General features: G+C 42.0%; 1 protein-coding gene across 1 annotated transcript; it reads left to right on the top strand.

Annotated features, from left to right (window-relative positions):
• Positions 1 to 84: 84 nt before the first annotated feature.
• Positions 85 to 15,960, top strand: LOC311108780 (S-adenosylmethionine decarboxylase proenzyme-like). The gene is made up of 9 exons (XM_084151524.1): positions 85 to 391; positions 5,887 to 5,973; positions 7,783 to 7,909; positions 12,342 to 12,444; positions 12,631 to 12,673; positions 12,840 to 12,984; positions 14,577 to 14,669; positions 14,891 to 15,046; positions 15,205 to 15,960. Exons 1-9 carry the CDS (start codon positions 282 to 284, stop codon positions 15,337 to 15,339), a joined length of 999 nt encoding a protein of 332 aa, XP_084007650.1. The 5' UTR covers positions 85 to 281; the 3' UTR covers positions 15,340 to 15,960.
• The last annotated feature ends 5,015 nt before the right edge of the window (positions 15,961 to 20,975 follow it).

Here is a 20,975-nt window from a genome sequence, read left to right as displayed (position 1 = left end):
CAAGAACCCAGCAACGTGATTCGATTAACTTGGGGGTGACGTATTAGGCTAGGTGAATAAAACCTCTACGCAGTCCTCATTCTGGGCTTTACGCAGTATGGCCGGCGATATTAGCTAGCATTTGCTTTACAGTATTCTCTGTAAAAGGGAAGACGGTTAAACCAAGAAATTACACCTGGATTGCTAAAGGACTGTACTTATTACATTATAACTATCAAACAAGGGCTAATTCAATTGAATACGTAACCGACGTTTAATTTCTGTTGGTGTCTTGTCTCACGATGGAAGAGAACGGTGCACACTTCTTCGAGGGAACGGAGAAGCTGTTGGAGGTGTGGTTCTCCCGGCAAGATGAGACCAAAGGAACAGGGGACCTCCGTACCATCCCAAGGTTTGTGAAGTGAAGATGTGATTAATACATTCTGCCTTTTTAGCTAGCTAACGTTAGCTAAGCTACTAGCCCCTGTACTCCAGCAATCCGTCATCTGAAGAAGACTGGATGGAGATTCAACACTCAACACGCGCTAGAAATAAACATTAACGAGGCTTTATTTCTCTTGTTAACGTTAGTCGGTTTTAATGATATGGAACTCAGTTATCTCGTAAACCACAACATATTTCACTGACATGTCATGTGGTGGCTAATGTGAACACGTAGTGTTAGCCAGTTGGCTAGCTAAATTCAGATAACGTCGTCACTCAGAATGAATTACCACCCCCCCCACATTCTACCACTAGCTTGGCACTTGCTTAGGGGTAACGCCGTAGCCGAGTCATTCATTCATTCATTCCATTCAGTAAGCTGCTAACGAATGTCCCCTACTGTCATTCATTAACTCTCCAGTAATACTCATTAAACATGTTCAGAAATGTATCTGAATATGGCTTGTACCGTTATTGCAATGTAAGGTATCGCAATTTGCAATCTAGCAAATTGTTTTGCCAAGAAAAGGGGTCAGATTGGGGTGAGTTTGACCAGCGTTGGTTTTTCGCATACTGCGAATGCATTGGTGTTCGACGTATCCATGCTAGGGTGATCTCAACATGTTGCCCACGGATTTGACTTGACACTAAATAGCTAATTAGCTTTATGCGATGTTGTGTCTTATGTAACCAGGTAGCTAGTTATGTCTACAACCCAACTTCTGAAGTTGTTGGTGTCATTGTGTATCTTTTAGTTAACTGTAGTAATTTTCCATTTCACTTGTTCTCTGCGTCACGATGTGGTACTGACTGTAGCGCCTTGTGGCCACGGCTGTCTTTTTTTTTTTTCTGATATGCTGCATTGGCAATCATGGTCTCTCGCCGCTCAAGATTTACAACATCTGCAATGCACAATGTTCGAAAGCCATTAACAGAATCAATAGGTAAGCGATAACAAACATACCTGATCAGTTTGCGTTGATTGCCAACCACTTATCTGAAGCCAATCTACACAAGTGTAATTTTTCAATCGGGATCCATGCATGAATGAACAGTAAATTCAACTAACTCCTGGTGTCTTTATTTTGGTACTGTTACTTGTACACCTAATTTAGATGGCCCCATCTACAAAACCCTTCAAACTATGCCTATTTTTTGCATTGCCCTAATCAGTGCTGTAAAACTATGTCAAAGTACTACTTATGTAGTTTTTTGGGGTATCTGTACATTACTTTACTAGTTATAGCCAATTGGAAGCTTGGGATGATTAGGTGGTCATGATGGTATCAGGGCTAGATTGAGAATTTAGCCAGGACACTAGGTTAAGACTCTTACGATACGGGCCATGGGATCTTTAGTGACCTGAGTCAGGACACCTGTTTAACGTCCCATCGGAAAGACTGCACCCTACACAGGGCAATGTCCCCAATCACTGCCCTGGGGCATTGGAATTTTATTTTTTGGAGGGCGTGCCTCCTACTGACCCTCCAACACCACTTCCAGCAGCATCTGGTCTCCCACCAACCCTGCTTAGCTTCAGAGGAAAGCCAGCAGTGGTATGCTTGGAGCCTGAGAACCTTTGCTGCCAGTCCTTCGTGAAGGATTTTTCGGCTGTTCGGGCCACAAAATACAAATCTGGAGGCAAGCCGACGTTCGGCGACGACGTCTACGCCCCTTCGTCGGTGATTGGTCAATGGTAGGGATTCTTCAATAGTCTGTCATTCAACGAGAGATGACTTGTTTTAATGCACTTTTTTTTGTTAAAATACTGCACCAACATCTTAGGTAGATGTAAAATTGCGCGACTAAACTCTCTTCAGCAAAAACTTCAATGACATTTCTTGAGTTGGCTTAAGGAAGTTTATACTGGCTATGGCGTCTCAAAAATAAACTGTACTATTGCTGCTTTTTTCTTGTTTTTTTTAAGGGAGTGTGTGAGCACACTCGTTCGCCTAGCTGACTTCAGCTAGCCACCAGCCAAACTGAAGCATGCTGACGCCTTTAGTGATCAGTTTCTGAAATGACCACCTTACTCATTCCCTCTATTTAAAGAAGGTAGTTTTGAACACCCTATAAACTCATCACGCAACAATTTCAATGATTTTACTGAGTTGGCGTTCATCTAAGGAAATCGGTCAATTTAAATAAATTATTTAGGCCCTAATCTAGGGATTTCACATGACTGGGAATACAGATATGCATCTGTTGGTCCCAGATACCTTAAAAAAAAAAAAAAAAAGTAGGGGCATGAATCACGACCAGTCAGAGCATTTGCCCACGGAAATCTGTTACGACGCCGAACTGCAGTCAGGTCAAGACCCTGGTGAGGACGCCGAGCACGCAGATGAGCTTACCTGAGACTGTTTCTGACAGCTTGTGCAGAAAGTCTTCGGTTGTGCAAACCCATCGTTTCATCAGCTGTCCTAGTAGCTTGTCTCGGATGATCCCGCAGGTGAAGAAGCCAGATGTGGAGGTCCTGAGCTGGCGTGGTTGTGAGGCCGGTTGGACGTACTACCAAATTCTCTAAAACAGCTCTGGTGGACATTCCTACAGTCAGCATGCCAATTGCACACTCCCTCAACTTGAGACATCTGTGGTGTTGTGACAACTGCACATTTTTAGTGGCCTTTTATTGTCCCCAGCAGAAGGTGCACCTGTGTAATGATCATGCTGTTTAACCTCTACGGGATCGGTGTCCCGTATACGGGACGGTTGAGCTAACGTGCGCTAATGTGTTTGTGTTACCAATTGTTTTCTTGGTGACTATGGTCCCAGCTGCCTTGAGATCATTGACAAGATCCTCCCGTGTAGTTCTGGGCTGATTCCTCACCGTTCTCATGATCATTGCAACTCCACGAGGTGAGATCTTGCATGGAGCCCCAGGCCGAGGGAGATTGACAATTATTTTGTGTTTCTTCCATTTGCGAATAATCGCACCAACTGTTGTCACCTTCTCACCAAGCTGCTTGGCGATGGTCTTGTAGGTCTACAATCTTGTCCCTGACATCCTTGGAGAGCTCTTTGGTCTTGGCCATGGTGGAGTTTGGAATCTGATTGCTTCTGTGGACAGGTGCCTTTTTATACAGGTAACAAGCTGAGATTAGGAGCACTCCCTTTAAGAGTGTGCTCCTAATCTCAGCTCGTTACCTGTATAAAAGACACCTGGGAGCCAGAAACTTATTTCCCTCATTAAAATGCAAATCAATTTATAACATTTTTGACATTTGTTTTTCTGGTTTTTTTTGTTGTTGTTCACTGTTCAAATAAACCTACCAGTAAATTATAGACTGATCATTTCTTTGTCAGTGGGCAAATGTACAAAATCAGCAGGGGATCAAATACTTTTTTCCCTCACTGTATGGGCAGAAAGCTTAAATTCTTGTTAATCTAACTGCACTGTCCAATTTACAGTAACTATTACTGTGAGAAAATACCATGCTATTGTTTGTGGAGAGTGCACAACAACAAACGTATCACGGCAACTGGTTTGATACGTTCACCTCTGAAGGTAAATAATGTACTCCCATTCCGTAATCTTGCTCGGATTTGTCATCCTAAGGGTCCGAGAGAAAATGTAGCATAGTTTGGTTCTACAGTTTGAACCCCTGCTGTCTCTGGCGCCACACCCACCCTGCCCTGCCATCTAGATGTGTGCAAGTTGGTGTATAAGCTAATGATCCATCATGTATGACATTCCTGGGAGTGTGAACTTACATTTTGTATTACCATATCATTTGTGTATTGTTCTCTATAGTTATGTAGTTGAAAATGTATCAATTGACCAATTCGGCACATTTGGGCAGACTTGATACAAAATAGTCCAGTATTGCAACGCTTCACTAGATCAATCTGACACTTTGCACACTACTGCCATCTAGTGGCGAAATTCTAAATTGCGCCAAAACTGCAGTATTATATTGTGGCCTTTCTCTTGCATTTCAAAGATGATGGAACAAAAAAAAGAGAACGTGTATATATATTTTTGTATTATCGTTTGCCAGATCTAATGTTATATTCTCCTACATTAATTTCACATTTCCACAAACTTCAAAGTGTTTCCTTTTCAAATGGTATCAAGAATATGCATATCCTTGCTTTAGGTCCTGAGCTACAGGCAGTTAGATTTGGGTATGTCATTTTAGGCGAAAAATTGAAGAAGGAAAATAAAAAGGGTCCGATCCTTAAGAGGTGAATCACACACCTGTCAGGTGGATGGATTATCTTGGCAAAGGAGAGCTGCTCACTAACAGGGACGTAAACAAATGTGTGCACCAAATTTGAGCGAAATAAGCTTTTTGTGCATATGGACATTTTCTGGGATCTTATAGTTCAGCTCAAGAAACATGGGACGAACGCTTCACGTTGCGTTTTTTTTAAAATATTTTTGTTCAGTATAGTTTTGGAATGGCAATTGCCATAGATGAGACTTGGTACTAAATATAAGTGCATTCTGATATACATGTAATTTCAATGAATGAGAAGGACTGACATGGTTCTCTTCACCTGCCTCTCTGTGGCAAGGTTCATGGCTACTCTTGCCAATCCAAGGGAAAGCCAGGGTTTTCGTGGTTGTTAGAACATCATGGATTAGGAGTGGCCTATGGCATGAATGACAGCGGGTCTGTGTAGACTCATCCATACCCACACATGCGGTCAGAGCCGGCCCTAGCCTCGTGTATTCTAACTACCAACAGTAAATTGAGACCCCGACTGAGTTCCTCAAATATATTTGTAATTATTTTAGTTTTGGTAATTGATCCGCGGGCCTACACGGTGGGGCGCACGCTGGCCGCCACTTTCCCATCCCTGAGCTAAACTATTATAACTGTTTTGGATGATCCTCCACAGTCAACAGTAGGCCTAATTCCAACAGGTATTAAATGTTTTCAAAACAGATGCGGTTGAAAATGGTTTTATCTTCTACCTGCTCTGGCTTGTGAGCAGGCTGTTGCTTAATAGTAGCCTATAGTAGAGCAGGGAGCCAGTGTTTTCCAGAGAGAGACTCTGCACCTGCCTGCTGTCTGCACTGTGCCAGGGCTCTAGACCCTGTTCAAAATCAACCCACGTGTATAGTACTGGGGTCTTTCTGCCCACTCTTTTCCCACTGCTACTAACCTCAAACATTTATTTGTTTATGTGAATATAGTGAGTTGGTTAGGCCTTTTTAAATCTAAAGCGAGATATTCATTGTTAGACAGCCCTTATGGTTTCAGTTGGTAGATTACTTTCACTGTCCATTTAGTCATCAGTCACACCAGTTAGACACCCCAAAAATGCCATGCCTAGAATTGTGAAATGATTAGCCTAGATGTAGTCTTTATTCAAATTGTCTGATAGCAGTAGAACTACAGTCAAGCCTCAGACAGTTGCTTCTATTTTGAAAAAGCACATCTTGAACTATTAAATTGTGCTGCAGTGTACAAAAAACGCCTTGAAAAAAAAAAAAGCTTTTTGTCTTTTCAGGTTTGAGTGGGACAAACTTCTGGAGAATGTGCACTGTTTGATCATAAGTGTGACAAAGACTGACAAGCAGGAAGCTTATATACTCAGGTGAGTAGCGACCGGATCCCTGTTCTGTTTACCACTGTCACCTTGGCTTGTCCCTTTTCCAGATTAGAGAGCAGGGATTGGGTCATCTGTAATCGTCTCATTGTGAATGGCTGCATGGAAACTCTTCTCTCCCCTGGGGTGAAAGGACTGACTGACTGAGCAGGGACCTTTCTTTTTTTTTTATCTCTCTGGCTCTATTCTGAAGAGCCTAATGACCTGCCTTATCTGAGTCCAGATGGATGGGTGAAAGGCAGCTAAATGAGCACCCTGGCAGCCCACACAAGCACATCAGGCACAAGTTGCCAATTTTAGGTTCCTAGAAATCAATCTCTGATGGTGAAATCTGCCTTTTGTGTGACGCCAGTGTACTCGGACTGGCCTTTGGGTCACGTAATCATTGCCAGTGAAAAGGACACGCCTGACCCTGGGTGTGTTAGTCTGGCTGCGGAGGCTGTTTTGAGAGGTCTCTACTCTCAGCTCCCTCTGCCGGTTAAGGCCCACCTACAACCGTCTGGGAACGAGTGCAGATTAGAAGAGAAGTGGAGTAGGGATGATCTGTCTAGCTGTTGCACAGACCTTGACAGGGCCGGCGCTAGCACAACGGAGTAGCGTTCTCCTTCACTCTGATGTTTGTTATGGTAATGGGACAGTGCTGATTCAGGAGAGGAATACTTGTGACTGCTCTCTGCTTGACTGCAAGTAGACAACATTGGCGTTGTAAACCTATATATGCCTCACTGAAACTTCTTCCTTCTCACTAGTAGGGCTGGAAATTGCCAGGGACCTCACAATACGATATTATCACAATACTTAGTTGCCGATATGTATTGCAATTCGATACTGCAATTTTATTGAGATTCGATGTTCCAAACATATTGCTCACTATACACGGAGTATACCAAACATTAGGAACACCTTCCTAATATTGAGCTGACCTCCATAAGGGATCGTAGCTTTCACCTGGTCAGTCTATCATGGAGCGCAGGTGTTTAATGTTTTGTATGATCATGGTATACGACTACTACAGAGGGACAAGGGAGCCATGAAATAGTGCTGTAAACAAATTGGCTCCCTATTAATAAAGATATATATTTTTTTAAAGGCGAACAAGATATGAAGGAAAAATACTGGAGTTTTGGTGCAGGTACAGCAAACTAGTGCAAAAATAGTATTGTGATATTTTGAAGGAATGATAGGCTAATCGTAAAAAATATATATTCCCCCCCCCCCCAATCACTACTCACTAGCTATACTGCAGTCAAGCGACTGTGTTCCTTAGAAAACATCACCCTGCGCTCCTCCAGGGACTAGTCTGTAACTATATGATGACTAATGATAACCCAGCTATGTTTCCTCAAGGAGTCTAATGTGGGCCTGAATGCTAGACTGCTGTAAACAATTTCAGGCCCATGATAACATTAATGCACTAAGGCCCTGTGGTTGGTTTGGAATTCAGGCTCAAGGCAGACTTAAGCTTTTTGTAGTATCTGCTGATTAGGTGTACCCTCTATAGAATCAATGGCAAGCGGTCACCAGGGTAATGCCGGGCCATGGCTGGCTGTCAGTCAGCCACGTCATGGTGTCTTTTTAAAACTCTCCAGGTGTCTGAATAGTACACTTTACTTAGCTGGAAGGCGTCGAACCTGAGGAATTATGCAGTTGTACATGCATGTTGGATGTAAATTGAGCTCATGTCAAAAAAACGAATTAGGCTTAAGGCTATTTAACAGTGTGTAACTTGTGATATGTATGTAACGCGTATAAAACTCCTAATATTGCTATTCTCCTTCTGTCCCTTTGTCCATTCAGTGAGAGTAGCATGTTTGTCTCCAAGAGACGTTTCATTTTGAAGACGTGTGGAACCACCCTCTTACTGCAAGCACTGATGCCTCTGCTGGAACTGGCCAGGGAGTACTGTGGCTTTGATGCTATCGAGGTCAGTGTGACGCGTGCGCGCACACACACAGAGTTGGGGAGTAACTGATTACCAAAAAAAAAACACTGTATTGTTACGTTACCAGCAAAAATATTGTAATCCGATTACAGGTACTTTTGCTAAATCTGATTTTACTTTTTTAAGTTGGGTAAGGACAACAGCAGTGGTGTAGCCTATGGGTGATTCCAGATATCACTTGATATCTACATAGTACAATGATGTGAATCACACTGCTGCTTCTTAAAAAAAAAAAATTGCTCAGGCTTATTGCTCAGTCTAATTTGTGCAACAAAAGTCCATAGGCCTACATTTTCAAAAATGGAGGAAGATGAGTGTTTCCAATGACATCAACCAATGGTTAAAATCACATGATGCACAGATCTTCCTCCGTATTTTCTACTACAAAACACAAATGTGCAAGTTTCACATATGTTGAGGTGGTGCTGGAGATGAATATGAAGTTGAAAAATTGTGAGATTTCCGTTTAAACAGCTGCAAATGATCAAAATCAGTGTCGCCAACACAAACGTAAACAATGGGTATAGCCAATGCAGCATATGGCATACATTTCTCACATTCAAAAACGTGCTCAAAGGGCTCTATGCTGACACTTTACAAGGAGCATGTGTGCGCCTAAGTTATATTAAGACATTTAGGAGCACAATGAAAAATATTTTAGGACATAAAGCTAGAATTCTTCATTTTTCTAGGCGCACTGGTGCTCCTAAATTTAAAATTCCAGGTCGCACAGCAAAATATTTAGCAGCATATATGTGGGTGAAATGGTCACTCTAGAGTCCTGCAAAGCATGCCATTCCATGAGAGCAGCATTTTATTTTTCAACTCGACACAATGAGCCCAATCAATCCTCCCATGACAACAAAATTATAAACAGAGTACGCTAATAAGTCCTTCGTTTTTGGGTTATGCTTAAGTAAAACTATTAGGCTATCTATATTTCCAAGTCCTATTCTTGAAGATCAATTAATTGGAATGACTGGAAATCTGCCACTTTGGTTTTTAATGTAGAGATATAGCCTAATCGTATTATCTGTATTGCAGTAGAAAGCAATGGGTAAGAAGAAGCCTTCATAACCCATAAAGAAAAATGCAACCTCCATTTATGGCCAGCTATGTAAACTCCAATATTGATTTATCCTGCGGTAGATGTCCAAGTGGTATTCATTTTTGTCTTCTAATGCCTCTTAGGGGAAAGTAATCAGATTACTTTACAGAGTTTGGGTAATCCAAAAGTTGCGTTACTGATTACAATTTCGGACAGGTATCTAACAGATTACATTTAGAAAGTAACCTACCAAACCCTATGTATGCGTGCATATGTACATACTAGGCTCGGACGTATCCAGATTTTCATACCGTCCTGATCTCATCCGGGGAGTTACGGTATTACCGGCATAGCACACACAGGGGCACTAAAAACGCAAGAAAAGCCCTTTGGGCCTCTATTACTAGAATGCTAACAACATTAGCACAAACTGATAGCGAAATCACGTAGACACTGTTGGCTAAATGCTAACGAGCTAGAACGAACTATACTGAATAAAAAAATAAATGCAACATGTAAAGTGTTGGTCCCAGAAATGTTCTATACGCACAAAGCTTTCTCTCAATTTTTTTTGCACAAATTTGTTTACATCCCTGTTAGTGAGCTTTTCGCCTTTCTCCAAGATGATCCATCCACCTGACAGGTGTGGCATATCAAGAAGCGGATTTAACGGAATGATCATTACACAGATGCACCTTGTGCTGGGGACAACAAAAGGCCACTCTAAAATGTGCAGTTGTCACAACACAATGCCACAGATGTCTCAAATTGAGGGAGGGTGCAATATGCATGCTGACTGCAGGAATATCCAACAGAGCTGTTGCCAGATAATTGAATGTTCATTTCTCTACCATAAGCCACCTCCAACATAGTTTTAGAGAATTTGGCAGTATGTCCAACCGGCCTCACAACCGCAGACCACGTGTAACCATGCCAGCCCAGGACCTCCACATACGGCTTCTTCACCTGCGGGATCGTCTGAGGGGGAGGGGGGCGTTTGAGTATTTCTGTCTGTAATAAAGCCCTTTTGTGGTTAAACTCATTCTGATTGGCTGGACCTGGCTCCCCAGTGGGTGTACCTGGCTACCAAGTACGTGGGCCTATGCCCGGCCATGGCTGCGCTCCTGCCCAGTCATGTGAAAGCCATAGATTAGGGCCTAATTTATTTATTTCAATTGAATGATTTCCTATGAACTAACTCAGTAAAATCTTAAATTTGTTGCATGTTGTTTTTTTTCTCCAGTAATTGCAAAGACGGTCAAATCCAGCTCATACATTTATACAAGCATAGCTAGTAGCTACCAAATGTGCATTTTTCTGTGAGTGTGGACATGAACGAGAGAAATTGTGCAAATGAACAAAGTTGTGATGCATGCTTTTCTGAAGGAAGATCAGCATGTGTACATGGAGCAGAGGGGAGAAGAACGGAGGAGGGGGGAAGAAATGGCAACTGTACAGATGACTCATCCAGAGTTCTTTGACTTCTGGCAGAAAGCATTATATAAGATATCTGATGGCAAACATTTAGTAGTGAATTGCATACAAGTCTAACTTCATGTGCACCGTACAACAGAGACTCGCCGATAGATATAGAACGCTATGGACTCACCGGCTCCCGCTGTGCTATTTAAAAACAAACTACGGTAAGCTTCATAATGTGACCGGTGAATTGAAGAACACAATCTGCTTTCTCCTAATGTATTGCACAAATTGACTGCAGGTATTAACTTAAAATAGCTACAAATAGTCACATTTTTATTAAACTTCAAATAAATAGTTGATGGTATTAAAAAAAACGTGGCTTTTTCCAAATTACACGGTATACCACCTAATACAGGACTGCCCAACCCTGTTCCTGGAGAGCTACATTCCTGTAGGTTTTTGCTCCAAACCTAATCTAGCACACCTCATTCTAATAATTAGCTGCATCAGGTTAGTAACCTACAGGAGGGTAGCTCTACAGGAACAGGGTTGGGCAACCCTGACTACAGACATACATACTGTTGACCCCCATTTAGTCGACTGGTGGATAGGCTGTTGGTCTACCCATTTTTTCTTTTTTTTGTAAAAAAATAAATAATTGTTGGGCAGTTGCGAAAAAAGAAAAGTTTATGGCACATCATGATTGGCTCCCGTCTCAGTGGACTAGTCCATTGAGGAGGACGCGGGGATTGCGCACCAGTAGTACATTTTACCGTTAATTCCCATAATTTCTTATCTACAATGTTTGGTTACCATAAATTATGTTAATGCGTTCAAATTACTTTTACAGTTATTGTCAGTGGACACGTTTGCAGAGCGTACAACCTAGGATACACTTGTGAGAAACAAGTTTTGGTTTATTTCATTCCGTTTACGAGTTGTCAATGTTGAGTAAGGACACGCACCTGATTTTCCGCATAGAAGTAGGCCTAGGCTACCTGGCCTGTGTGCAAATGTAGGCTTATAAATGTGCCCATTTGGGGATCTGATGGTCTTAACTCGCTACCACCATGCGCTGTGGAGCTTCTCAAAGTACTTTTTTTCTTCACTTCAAACAGCAAGTAAACAAAGTCTCTGTTTACATCCATTGAGAATGACAATAGTTCCTCAATGTAGCCTATTCTGAAAAATATTTCCAGCTCTCTCCCTTTCGATAACCACTGAGTGAAAGAGGGGGAAAAATGCCTTGCTCTGATCCGGTGGAAACATCATAAAATAGGCTAACTTGATTACTTGTCTGTCCAGAGCTCGCTGGCGCTGGAAACTGAGGGTCCAGAATATTTTATACAATGTTGCAAGTTTGTTAGCACAACCTTTGGGCTGCACCAAGTTGATACAATGTTTAAAGTTACTTGCAGACAGGCCATGTGTAGCCAAAGTGATTTTATTTTTATCAAGATATGCACATGTATGTGTGTATTATTCAGTGCCTTCAGAAAGTATTCATACCCCTTTGCCTTATTCCACATTTTGTTACAGCCTGATTTCAAAATGGACTAAATAGGTTTCTCTCACCCATCTGTACACATACATTTTTTGCAAATTTAATCAAATACAGAAATCACATTTACATAAGTATTCACACTCCTTTGCTATAACGCTCTGGTTCAAACACCTGTCTATATAAGGTCCCACAGTTGACGGTGCATGTCAGAGTATAAACTCTACCATGAAGTCCAAGGAACACTATGCATGCATACATACAAACCAAATGAATACCATTTTACATGTTCATAAATCCCAAAAATGTATACTCTTGTAAATGTTTTATAAACCATGTTATCCGTCAACATTTTGATATGTAATGTTTGTACATTATACCGTCTACGTTCTCGTGGATAGGAAGGTTCAGAAGTTCTAACCTCATCTCCTCACTATCTACAGAATTTCTTCTATTCTCGCAAGAACTTCATGAAGCCTACCCATCAGGAGTTCCCTCATCGGAACTTCCAGGAGGAAGTGGAATTTCTCAGCCAGATTTTCCCAAGTAAGTACTAATGCCCACACTCCAAATTCAATTCCTCAACTCTAATCACGGTTGGAGTCCAGGAAGAGTGTGCTAATGTATGGATGGGGTGAGTCAGCGACGCTATACAGGCTGTGCCTTCGTATGCTGTTCTCTAATCAGGAGGGGTTTGAGACACGGGCACATGACATTCTCTTCCTCCTCCAGATGGAGCAGCGTACTGTATGGGACGTTTGAACTCTGATTGCTGGTAAGGTCATATCAACACTTTATGCTCACTGAATATACTCAAGATACTGTTCCATTAATGAGACCTTAATAATGCAGTGGACAATGCCATTAAACTTTAACTACACTGTCCAGCGCTGCTGAATGTGTTCATGTTTTCCTGTATGTCCTTACTTGTTTCCCTACAGGTACCTGTTTACTCTGGATTTGCCAGAGTTCTGGGAGAACAAGCACGCAGATCAGACGCTGGAAGTTCTGATGAGTGACCTTGATCCAGCAATTATGGATCAGTTCTTCATGAAAGACGGTGTTTCTGCAAATGATGTCACTCGTGTAAGGCCCACAAACTAGCAACGTTCGATATTGTTATTTGTTCTTGATGACTTCACGAGGGCTCACTCAGTAGGGAACTGTTCAGGGGGACCTGTCCTTATGACATTGATCCACTCTGGTGTTTATTCTGTAATGATATTCCCTAATGAGGGCACCGATATGGAAAGTATCAGTTGAATTTTTCAACGCGATATTGATATTGGTTTTATAAATAAATAAAAACATTGCAACTGTGTAAAATGTTCACGTCCACGCCTCTGAAGTAGAGACGACTGCTTGTTGATTGCCCATTGGGCCAGACTTGAATTGTCTGCAAACCTACCCAACCAGTTTGTATACAATCTGAAGTTTATCAACTATTGATGGCTCATCAGCAGGCAATTAAGTATGATAAATTGACTAGGGCCCTATAAAATCTGCATTGCGGATGGGATCATGGAATCCAGACATTAAAACGGAATTCGACAATATAAAACATGTATTGCACTTAGTAGGAAATAAACTCAATGTTTTGAACTTATTAGAAAATGCATTAGTTTGCCCAGGTTAATCATAAGACATTAATAAAATGCATCAGTGATTTTGTATTTTCCTGCAACTTTCTGAAACGGCACAAGAATGCCTGTGTGTGCGGCTCTTGCGTATGTCTATACTTTGTAGCTGTTAGTGATGATGCTAATGATAACCTTCTGGTATAGATGGAAAGGCTTTCCCAAAAGCCTTCTCAATTAAATGTAAACTACAAAGTAGCCTATGCCTACCTGGCAGAATGATATGATATCCTATCATTGTTTTCGCAAACTCTGCAATCACATGAGCGCTACAAACATCCCTAACCAAACAACAGTCTCTTGCTGGCGCACACTTTCATTAAAGGGTAACTTTACTCCAAAATCTAAATTTCTATAATTTTTCAGAGCTCAAAAGGGTGGTCTCCTGATGCAGTTTAAGCATTGTTGTGGACTTGGAACATCCTATTCTATTGTTTTTCTATTAATAAATCTTTTTTTTTTTTTTGATTGACATTTTAAAACCTGGAAAAACAAAATGGAATCATGCAAAAATAATCGTTTTTCTAGGGCCCTAGTTGACAGCCTGTGAGATTTGTGAAAGGGGTTTTGTGCATGCAGGAACAGTGTATGCTTTTTTACATAATAATTTAGGTCAACGGGAGGAATACACAAATATCACAATATACCTTGCCCATATATGAAACTATATTTACATTTTAGTCATGTAGCAGACACTCTTATCCAGAGCGACTTACAGTTAGTGAGTGAATACAATATTTTTTTATTTTTCATACTGGGCCCCCGTTGGAATTGAACCCACAACCCTAGCGTTGCAAACGCCATGCTCTACCAACCGAGCTACATCCCTGCCGGCCATTCCCTCCCCTACCCTGGACGACGGTGGGCCAATTGTGCGCCGCCCATATCGCTATAATATTGAATTATAGCTTTTGGTACCCACCAGTAATATTCCCCTTATTGTATAGAGGAACACAATCATAAAGCTGACTGTTCATCAGTCAATTAGTAGTTGCTGTTTTGTAGCGCACATTGCACATTCTATTTATTGTCTTTTTTCAGATGAGTGGAATTCGTGACCTGATACCAGGTTCTGTGATTGACGCCACAATGTTCAACCCTTGTGGATACTCAATGAATGGAATGAAGACTGACGTAAGTGGATCTTACAGACGCTCTTATCCAGAGCGACTTACAATTAATGCGTTAATCTTAAAATGGCTAGGTGAGACAACGCATCACAATCGTATCAAGTACATTTTCCCTTAAAGTATTTATCAGCAAAGTCAGTCTGCTTTTTTTGTTTTTGTCTTAGGGCTCTTCATTAAATCCGCCTTGAAAGTCATTTAAAACAAATGTCTGTCTTTATCTTACAGGGAACTTACTGGACGATTCACATCACTCCAGAGCCAGAGTTCTCCTATGTCAGCTTCGAAACCAACCTCTCCCAGACGTCCTACGATGATTTGGTCAGGAAAGTTGTGGACATCTTTAAGCCAGGAAAATTTGTGACTACGCTGTTTGTTAACCAGGTATGTCCTCGTTCAAAATGGTTCTGATGTTGCTTGTGGATGTTTGACTCTGTTTTCCAGAACATTGCACTCATAAATGACTCAATCGCATCTTAAGTCTTCACTGTACTTGGCATTTTCACTGTTAACAACTTCTTTCTTTTTGTTTTCACTCGCAGAGCTCCAAATGTCGCAGTGTCTTTTCTTCCGCCCAGAAACTTGAGGGGTACAAGCGCCTCGACCGCCAGTTGGCCCAATTCAACGATTACAATTTTGTCTTTACCAGTTACGCCAAGAGCCACCAGCAGAGTTGAGGATTAAGAATGAAAAAGAAGCGGAAAAAGAAACGCGGCTGCGTAGCGGGGCTAGGCCCCCGCGGCGGCCATCTCTCTGCCCTAGCAGAGAGGCACAGTCCCCTCTGCTGCCATTGTTATTCAGGATTTCTTGGTTCCGACGAGGCCACAGGCCCTACTAGTGTAACCTCCAGTTTGAATTGTATGCATTGTTGTAACTATAACTTAGATCTCTTGCATGAAAGCTCTTTTCTCTGTTTAGATATTCTAGCTCACTCTTGCTGTGATCTTGAAGTGCATGCAGAGGATTTAAACACTCTCTGTTTGAGGCTGGCCAGCCTTGCACCCTTCCTGCAGGTCTCCCCCCTCATTCCCTACAGACAGGGCTTCCGCTCACACTAGTCCAGGGCCCTGACCTGCTCAGACGGGTCCTGCTGTATTATGTGCTTACCGACAGTTGAAACACAACCCCCCCCCCCCCCACACACACACACACACACACACACACACTTCCTTCCTCCCTAAACTGATTTGCTGCTTCATTAATCTGTTGCAAGTTTGCATCCTTTTTGTTTTTGACCTTTTGAGTGCAGTTTAAGAACACATTGTTTTCAGCCAAATGGAGCAGGACTCCTCAATACCAAAACAGAAAACGCCAACACTTTGTCTTCTAGAATGTTCATGACTTTTGATATTTTGAGTGATTAGAAGCATGTGAGCTTTGGGCCATATACATTTTTTTCTCATGTAACATCAGAGCCTATCTAATGAATTCCTTGTCAAATCAAAATGCAATACTTTATGTTAGTGTTGCAGTACTGGAGGATTGGCTAGAGGCTGACAGCTAGGTCAATGTGATCTAGTTGTTCTTGGCTGTAAACTGCACTGGAGCCAAAGGAATTCCTGCTAGAATTGGGTCAGAACACTCACGTTCAGTCAGCCATGCTTCTTTCCGCCTCGACAATCATTTAGCTGTTGAATGTGTCCACAAATGGACAGGCTTTCAACTTGTCTCGGACAACAGTATGCGTTAGAGTAAATAATTTAGGATGTCCAGTTGGGTACTTCACGGTATGGGATGTGTAATATATATGCCCTTTTAAACCAAGGCTCCTTCTACAGTATATGGTACCAACGGGATGGCTTTGATTGTTATAATCCCCAGTTGTTTTAAATACTCAATGTATGCATTCATGAAAATTTGATACAAAATAAAAAAGATTCAAACTTGAATGTAAGAATCAGTCGTGTAAGAACGAAGGCTGTGCCAACCGTGACTGTAGAGGGCGTTGTTTAGACTAGAGGAGCCCGTTGAGGGGTTTTATATCTGGATGTAAGTGGCACGGAGACCTAGTAGACCCTTTGTAGCTGTGGTGTGGGCCACCCCCCTGTGCATCTTAGTGCAGTGGTTGCCCAGCAAAGCATTTCTTTATTTCACTTTTTTTTTTCTAAACAATGTAACACCCCCCCCCCCCCCCCCCCCCCCCATACAGGAGTCGGTAAGCACACAATAGAGGCCCACCAATCTGAGCATGCCAGGGTGATCCCAGATAATTCCACAGAACTGTTTCATAAACTGCCATTTTATACATTTTATTGTGTGCAGACATTTTGCAGTGAATTGGTCCAAAATGTGACTCCATTGCATTTTTTGGTGTACCATCAATGCTCTTTTGTTCAGTGAGAGAAATCCTGTGATACTGTGGCGCAGGTGACTACTAGTGCTGTATTGCTTGACAGTGTAGTGTGCTGCAGTCTGTTCCTCCTGTGTAAGTAGATCAATGTGCTTCACCTTCCTCTTGTTTTAATCAGCTCAAATGTAGATGGGACTGGGGCATTCTGATGTTGTACATACATAGCCACCTTACAGTGCTGAAGGCATGCCCTTATCTATCTGGTTAGCATACAAACCTTGAGAGGTTTGTAATTTGAGAGCGGGTTTTGATAGGATGTTGAGGATTGTTTTCCATTGGCTGGTCAGTAATGTTCATGATGCTTCCCCTGCCAGCGAATGCAGATTGATTTTAATTTGCAGACAGAGCTGGGGTGGATGGGAAAGGGTTTTGGGCCTGCCTTCAGAACTCCTGAGGGTTGTAACTGGTGCTGCTTTGCCCAGCTAGTTTAGAAGGCTCTTAGAACAGTGGAGACCATCACATGATGGTATACTGTAGTTAACAGAAAACTGGGCCTACTTTAAAAGCCGAATGTGACTGACATAACAAGTGGACCACTAGAATGAGTACTTCAGTTCAGTTCATGTAAGGACCTGGGCAAAGTTGATAATTGGAACGGCTTTTTCTTCCTGAGGACCAACTTTTGCCAATAGACTATCTGAAATGGTATGACTCATGTCTGTTTAATGACCGGCCTCCACTGTGTTCTAAGAGCTGTAGTGACCGGTTTAGGGAAAAGGCACCACCACTGTTCACAAATATAAAGGTCACTTTTTCATTTGTTTTTGGATAAGTCCTATTTAGACTTGATCTGTGTAGTCCTGATGGTTTGTAACTTTTTTTTTTTTTTTTATATTAAATTGCTTTTCTCTTTTCTTTTAATACGATATTGACAAACGTTTTTGTAAGAAATGCATTTTTTGCTTACAGACCAACAATTTTTTAAAATATTTTTGTGTTAAAAATTTATTTCTTCTGAAGTTGAGGGGTGACTTTTTTTTTTCTTTTGACTAATTAGATCATGTATTTTGTTTGCCTTACCAGGGGAAAGGCGAACTCCTCCCCTGATGTGAGAGAGGGTGCAATTGCAGGATGTACTGAAGGAAACTTTGCTGTTGTAATTCTTTGGAGGGTCAAGATGTGCTAAATGTATCTACTCTGAGCTTGATGCTTTTAATAAAAAAATATTGCTCTTCTTCTGTGAGTTTGTTGATGAGCATTGGGCGTTTAGATGTGAAGTAAAGCAATAAGTCCAGTCCCCCCCCCCCCCCCCCCCCCCTGTAAATACTGTTACATTAAATGGTGAAAAGGTATCTAATAAACCATACAGGGCATTGATAATAAAGGTTAGGAACAGTTCTGTGCTCTGAAGCCGGACCTTTCAAATCTGAGCATTTACACGTTTTTGAAGAATCCCTTCAGTTTAGAATTGTTATTTAATTTTGATAGTCCAGACCGCTGGATCAGATTCGGCCACGGGACGATTTTTATTTTCTTGAGTTTATGGGGGCCGGAACATAATTCCAAGTAATTTGTAGACTGCAAATTGACTCAAACATAATTTCAAACCTTGCTTATGTTTGTATAAATTCACTTATCTCTATTATAAACTAAGCAAAAAAAGAAACGTCCTCTCACTGTCAACTGTGTTTATTTTCAGCAAACTTAACGTCTAAATATTTGTATGAACATAAGATTCAACAACTGAGACAAACTGAACAAGTTCCACAGACGTGACTGACAGAAATGGAATAATGTGTCCCTGAACAAAGGGGGGGTCAAAATCAAAAGTAACAGTCAGTATCTGGTGTGGCCACCAGCTGCATTAAGTACAGCAGTGCATCTCCTCATGGACTGCACCAGATTTGCTAGTTCTTGCTGTGAGATGTTACCCCACTTTTCCACCAAGGCACCTGCAAGTTCACGGACATTTCTGGGGGGAATGGCCCTAGCCCTCACCCTACGATCCAACAGGTCCCAGACGTGCTCAATGGGATTGAGATCCGGGCTCTTTGCTGGCCATGGCAGAACACTGACATTCCTGTCTTGCAGGAAATCACGCACAGAACGAGCAGTATCGCTGGTGGCATTGTCATGCTGGAGGGTCATGTCAGGATGAGCCTGCAGGAACGATAGCACATGAGGGAGGAGGATGTCCTCCCTGTAACGCACAGCGTTGAGATTGCCTGCAATGACAACAAGCTCAGTCCAATGATGTTGTGACACACCGCCCCAGACCATGACGGACCCTCCACCACCAAATCGATCCCGCTCCAGAGTACAGGCCTCGGTGTAACGCTCATTCCTTCGACGATAAACGCGAATCCGACCATCACCGCTGGTGAGACAAAACCGCGACTCATCAGTGAAGAACACTTTTTGCCAGTCCTGTCTGGTCCAGCAACGGTGGGTTTGTGCCCATAGGTGACGTTGTTGCCGGTTATGTCTGGTGAGGACCTGCCTTACAATAGGCCTACAAGCCCTCAGTCCAGCCTCTCTCAGCCTATTGCGGACAATCTGAGCAATGATGGAGGGATTGTGCATTCCTGGTGTAACTCGGTTAGTTGTTGTTGCCATCCTGTACCTGTCCCGCAGGTGTGATTTTCGGATGTACCAATCCTGTGCAGGTGTTGTTACACGTGGTCTGCCGCTGCGAGGACGATAAGCTGTCCGTCCTGTCTCCCTGTAGCGCTGTCTTAGGCGTCTCACAGTACAGACATTGCAATTTATTGCCCTGGCCACATCTGCAGTCCTCATGCCTCCTTGCAGCATGCCTAAGGCACGTTCACACAGATGAGCAGCGACCCTGGGCATTTTTCTTTTGGTGTTTTTCAGAGTCAGTAGAAAGGCCTCTTTAGTGTCCTAGGTTTTCATAACTGTGACCTTAATTGCCTACCGTCTGTAAGCTGTTAGTGTCTTAATGACCGTTCCACAGGTGCATGTTCATTAATTGTTTACGGTTCATTGAACAAGCATGGGAAACGGTGTTTAAACCCTTTACAATGAAGATCTGTGAAGCTATTTTGATTTTTACGAATTATCTTTGAAAGACAGGGTCCTGAAAAAGGGACGTTTCTTTTTTTGCTGAGTTTACGTGGAAATACCTTGGAACTGAATTTCAAAATTAAAATCACTTAGCGCTGATTTCTGGGTGTTTTTAGTCTTTTCTAGTCCAATTATTATTATTATTTTGTAATATACACTACCGGTCAAAAGTTTGGACACCTACTCATTCCAGGGTTTTTCTTTATTTTTACTATTTTCTACATTGTAGAATAATAGTGAAGACATAAAAACTATGAAATAAATAACCAAAAAAGTGTTAAACAAATCAAAATATATTTTATATTTGAGATTCTTCAAATAGCCACCCTTTGCCTTGATGACAGCTTTGCACACTCTTGGCATTCTCTCAACCAGCTTCACCTGGAATGCTTTTCCAACAGGAGTTCCCACATATGCTGAGCACTTGTTGGCTGCTTTTCCTTCACTCTGCAGTCTGACTCATCCCAAACCATCTCAATTGGGTTGAGGTCGGGGGATTGTGCCCCCCCCTCTCTTTTAGTCACTTTAATACAGTGAGGGAAAAAAGTATTTGATCCCCTGCTGATTTTGTACGTTTGCCCACTGACAAAGAAATCATTAGTCTATAATTTTAATGGTAGGTTTATTTGAACAGTGAGAGACAGAATAACAACAAATAAATCCAGAAAAACGCATGTCAAAAATGTTATAAATTCATTTGCATTTTAATGAGGGAAATAAGTATTTGACCCCCTCTCAATCAGAAAGATTTCTGGCTCCCAGGTGTCTTTTATACAGGTAACGAGCTGAGATTAGGAGCACACTCTTAAAGGGAGTGCTCCTAATCTCAGCTTGTTACCTGTATAAAAGACACCTGTCCACAGAAGCAATCAATCAATCAGATTCCAAACTCTCCACCATGGCCAAGACCAAAGAGCTCTCCAAGGATGTCAGGGACAA

The sequence above is a fragment of the Coregonus lavaretus genome, assembly GCF_964263955.1.
Source record: "Coregonus lavaretus genome assembly, chromosome: 33".
NCBI classification, from domain to species: Eukaryota; Metazoa; Chordata; class Actinopteri; order Salmoniformes; family Salmonidae; genus Coregonus; species Coregonus lavaretus.
Note: the sequence above shows the minus strand (reverse complement) of the source record. Positions and strands in the feature narration are given on the sequence as shown.

Bases quoted from the DNA above. Each gene is read 5' to 3' on its own strand.
- LOC311108780 (XM_084151524.1), top strand. From the start codon at position 282: ATGGAAGAGAACGGTGCACACTTCTTCGAGGGAACGGAGAAGCTGTTG. The intron at 14,670-14,890 runs GTAAGTGGATCT...TTTATCTTACAG, and splicing joins TGAATGGAATGAAGACTGAC to GGAACTTACTGGACGATTCA. The intron at 15,047-15,204 runs GTATGTCCTCGT...TTTCACTCGCAG, and splicing joins CTACGCTGTTTGTTAACCAG to AGCTCCAAATGTCGCAGTGT.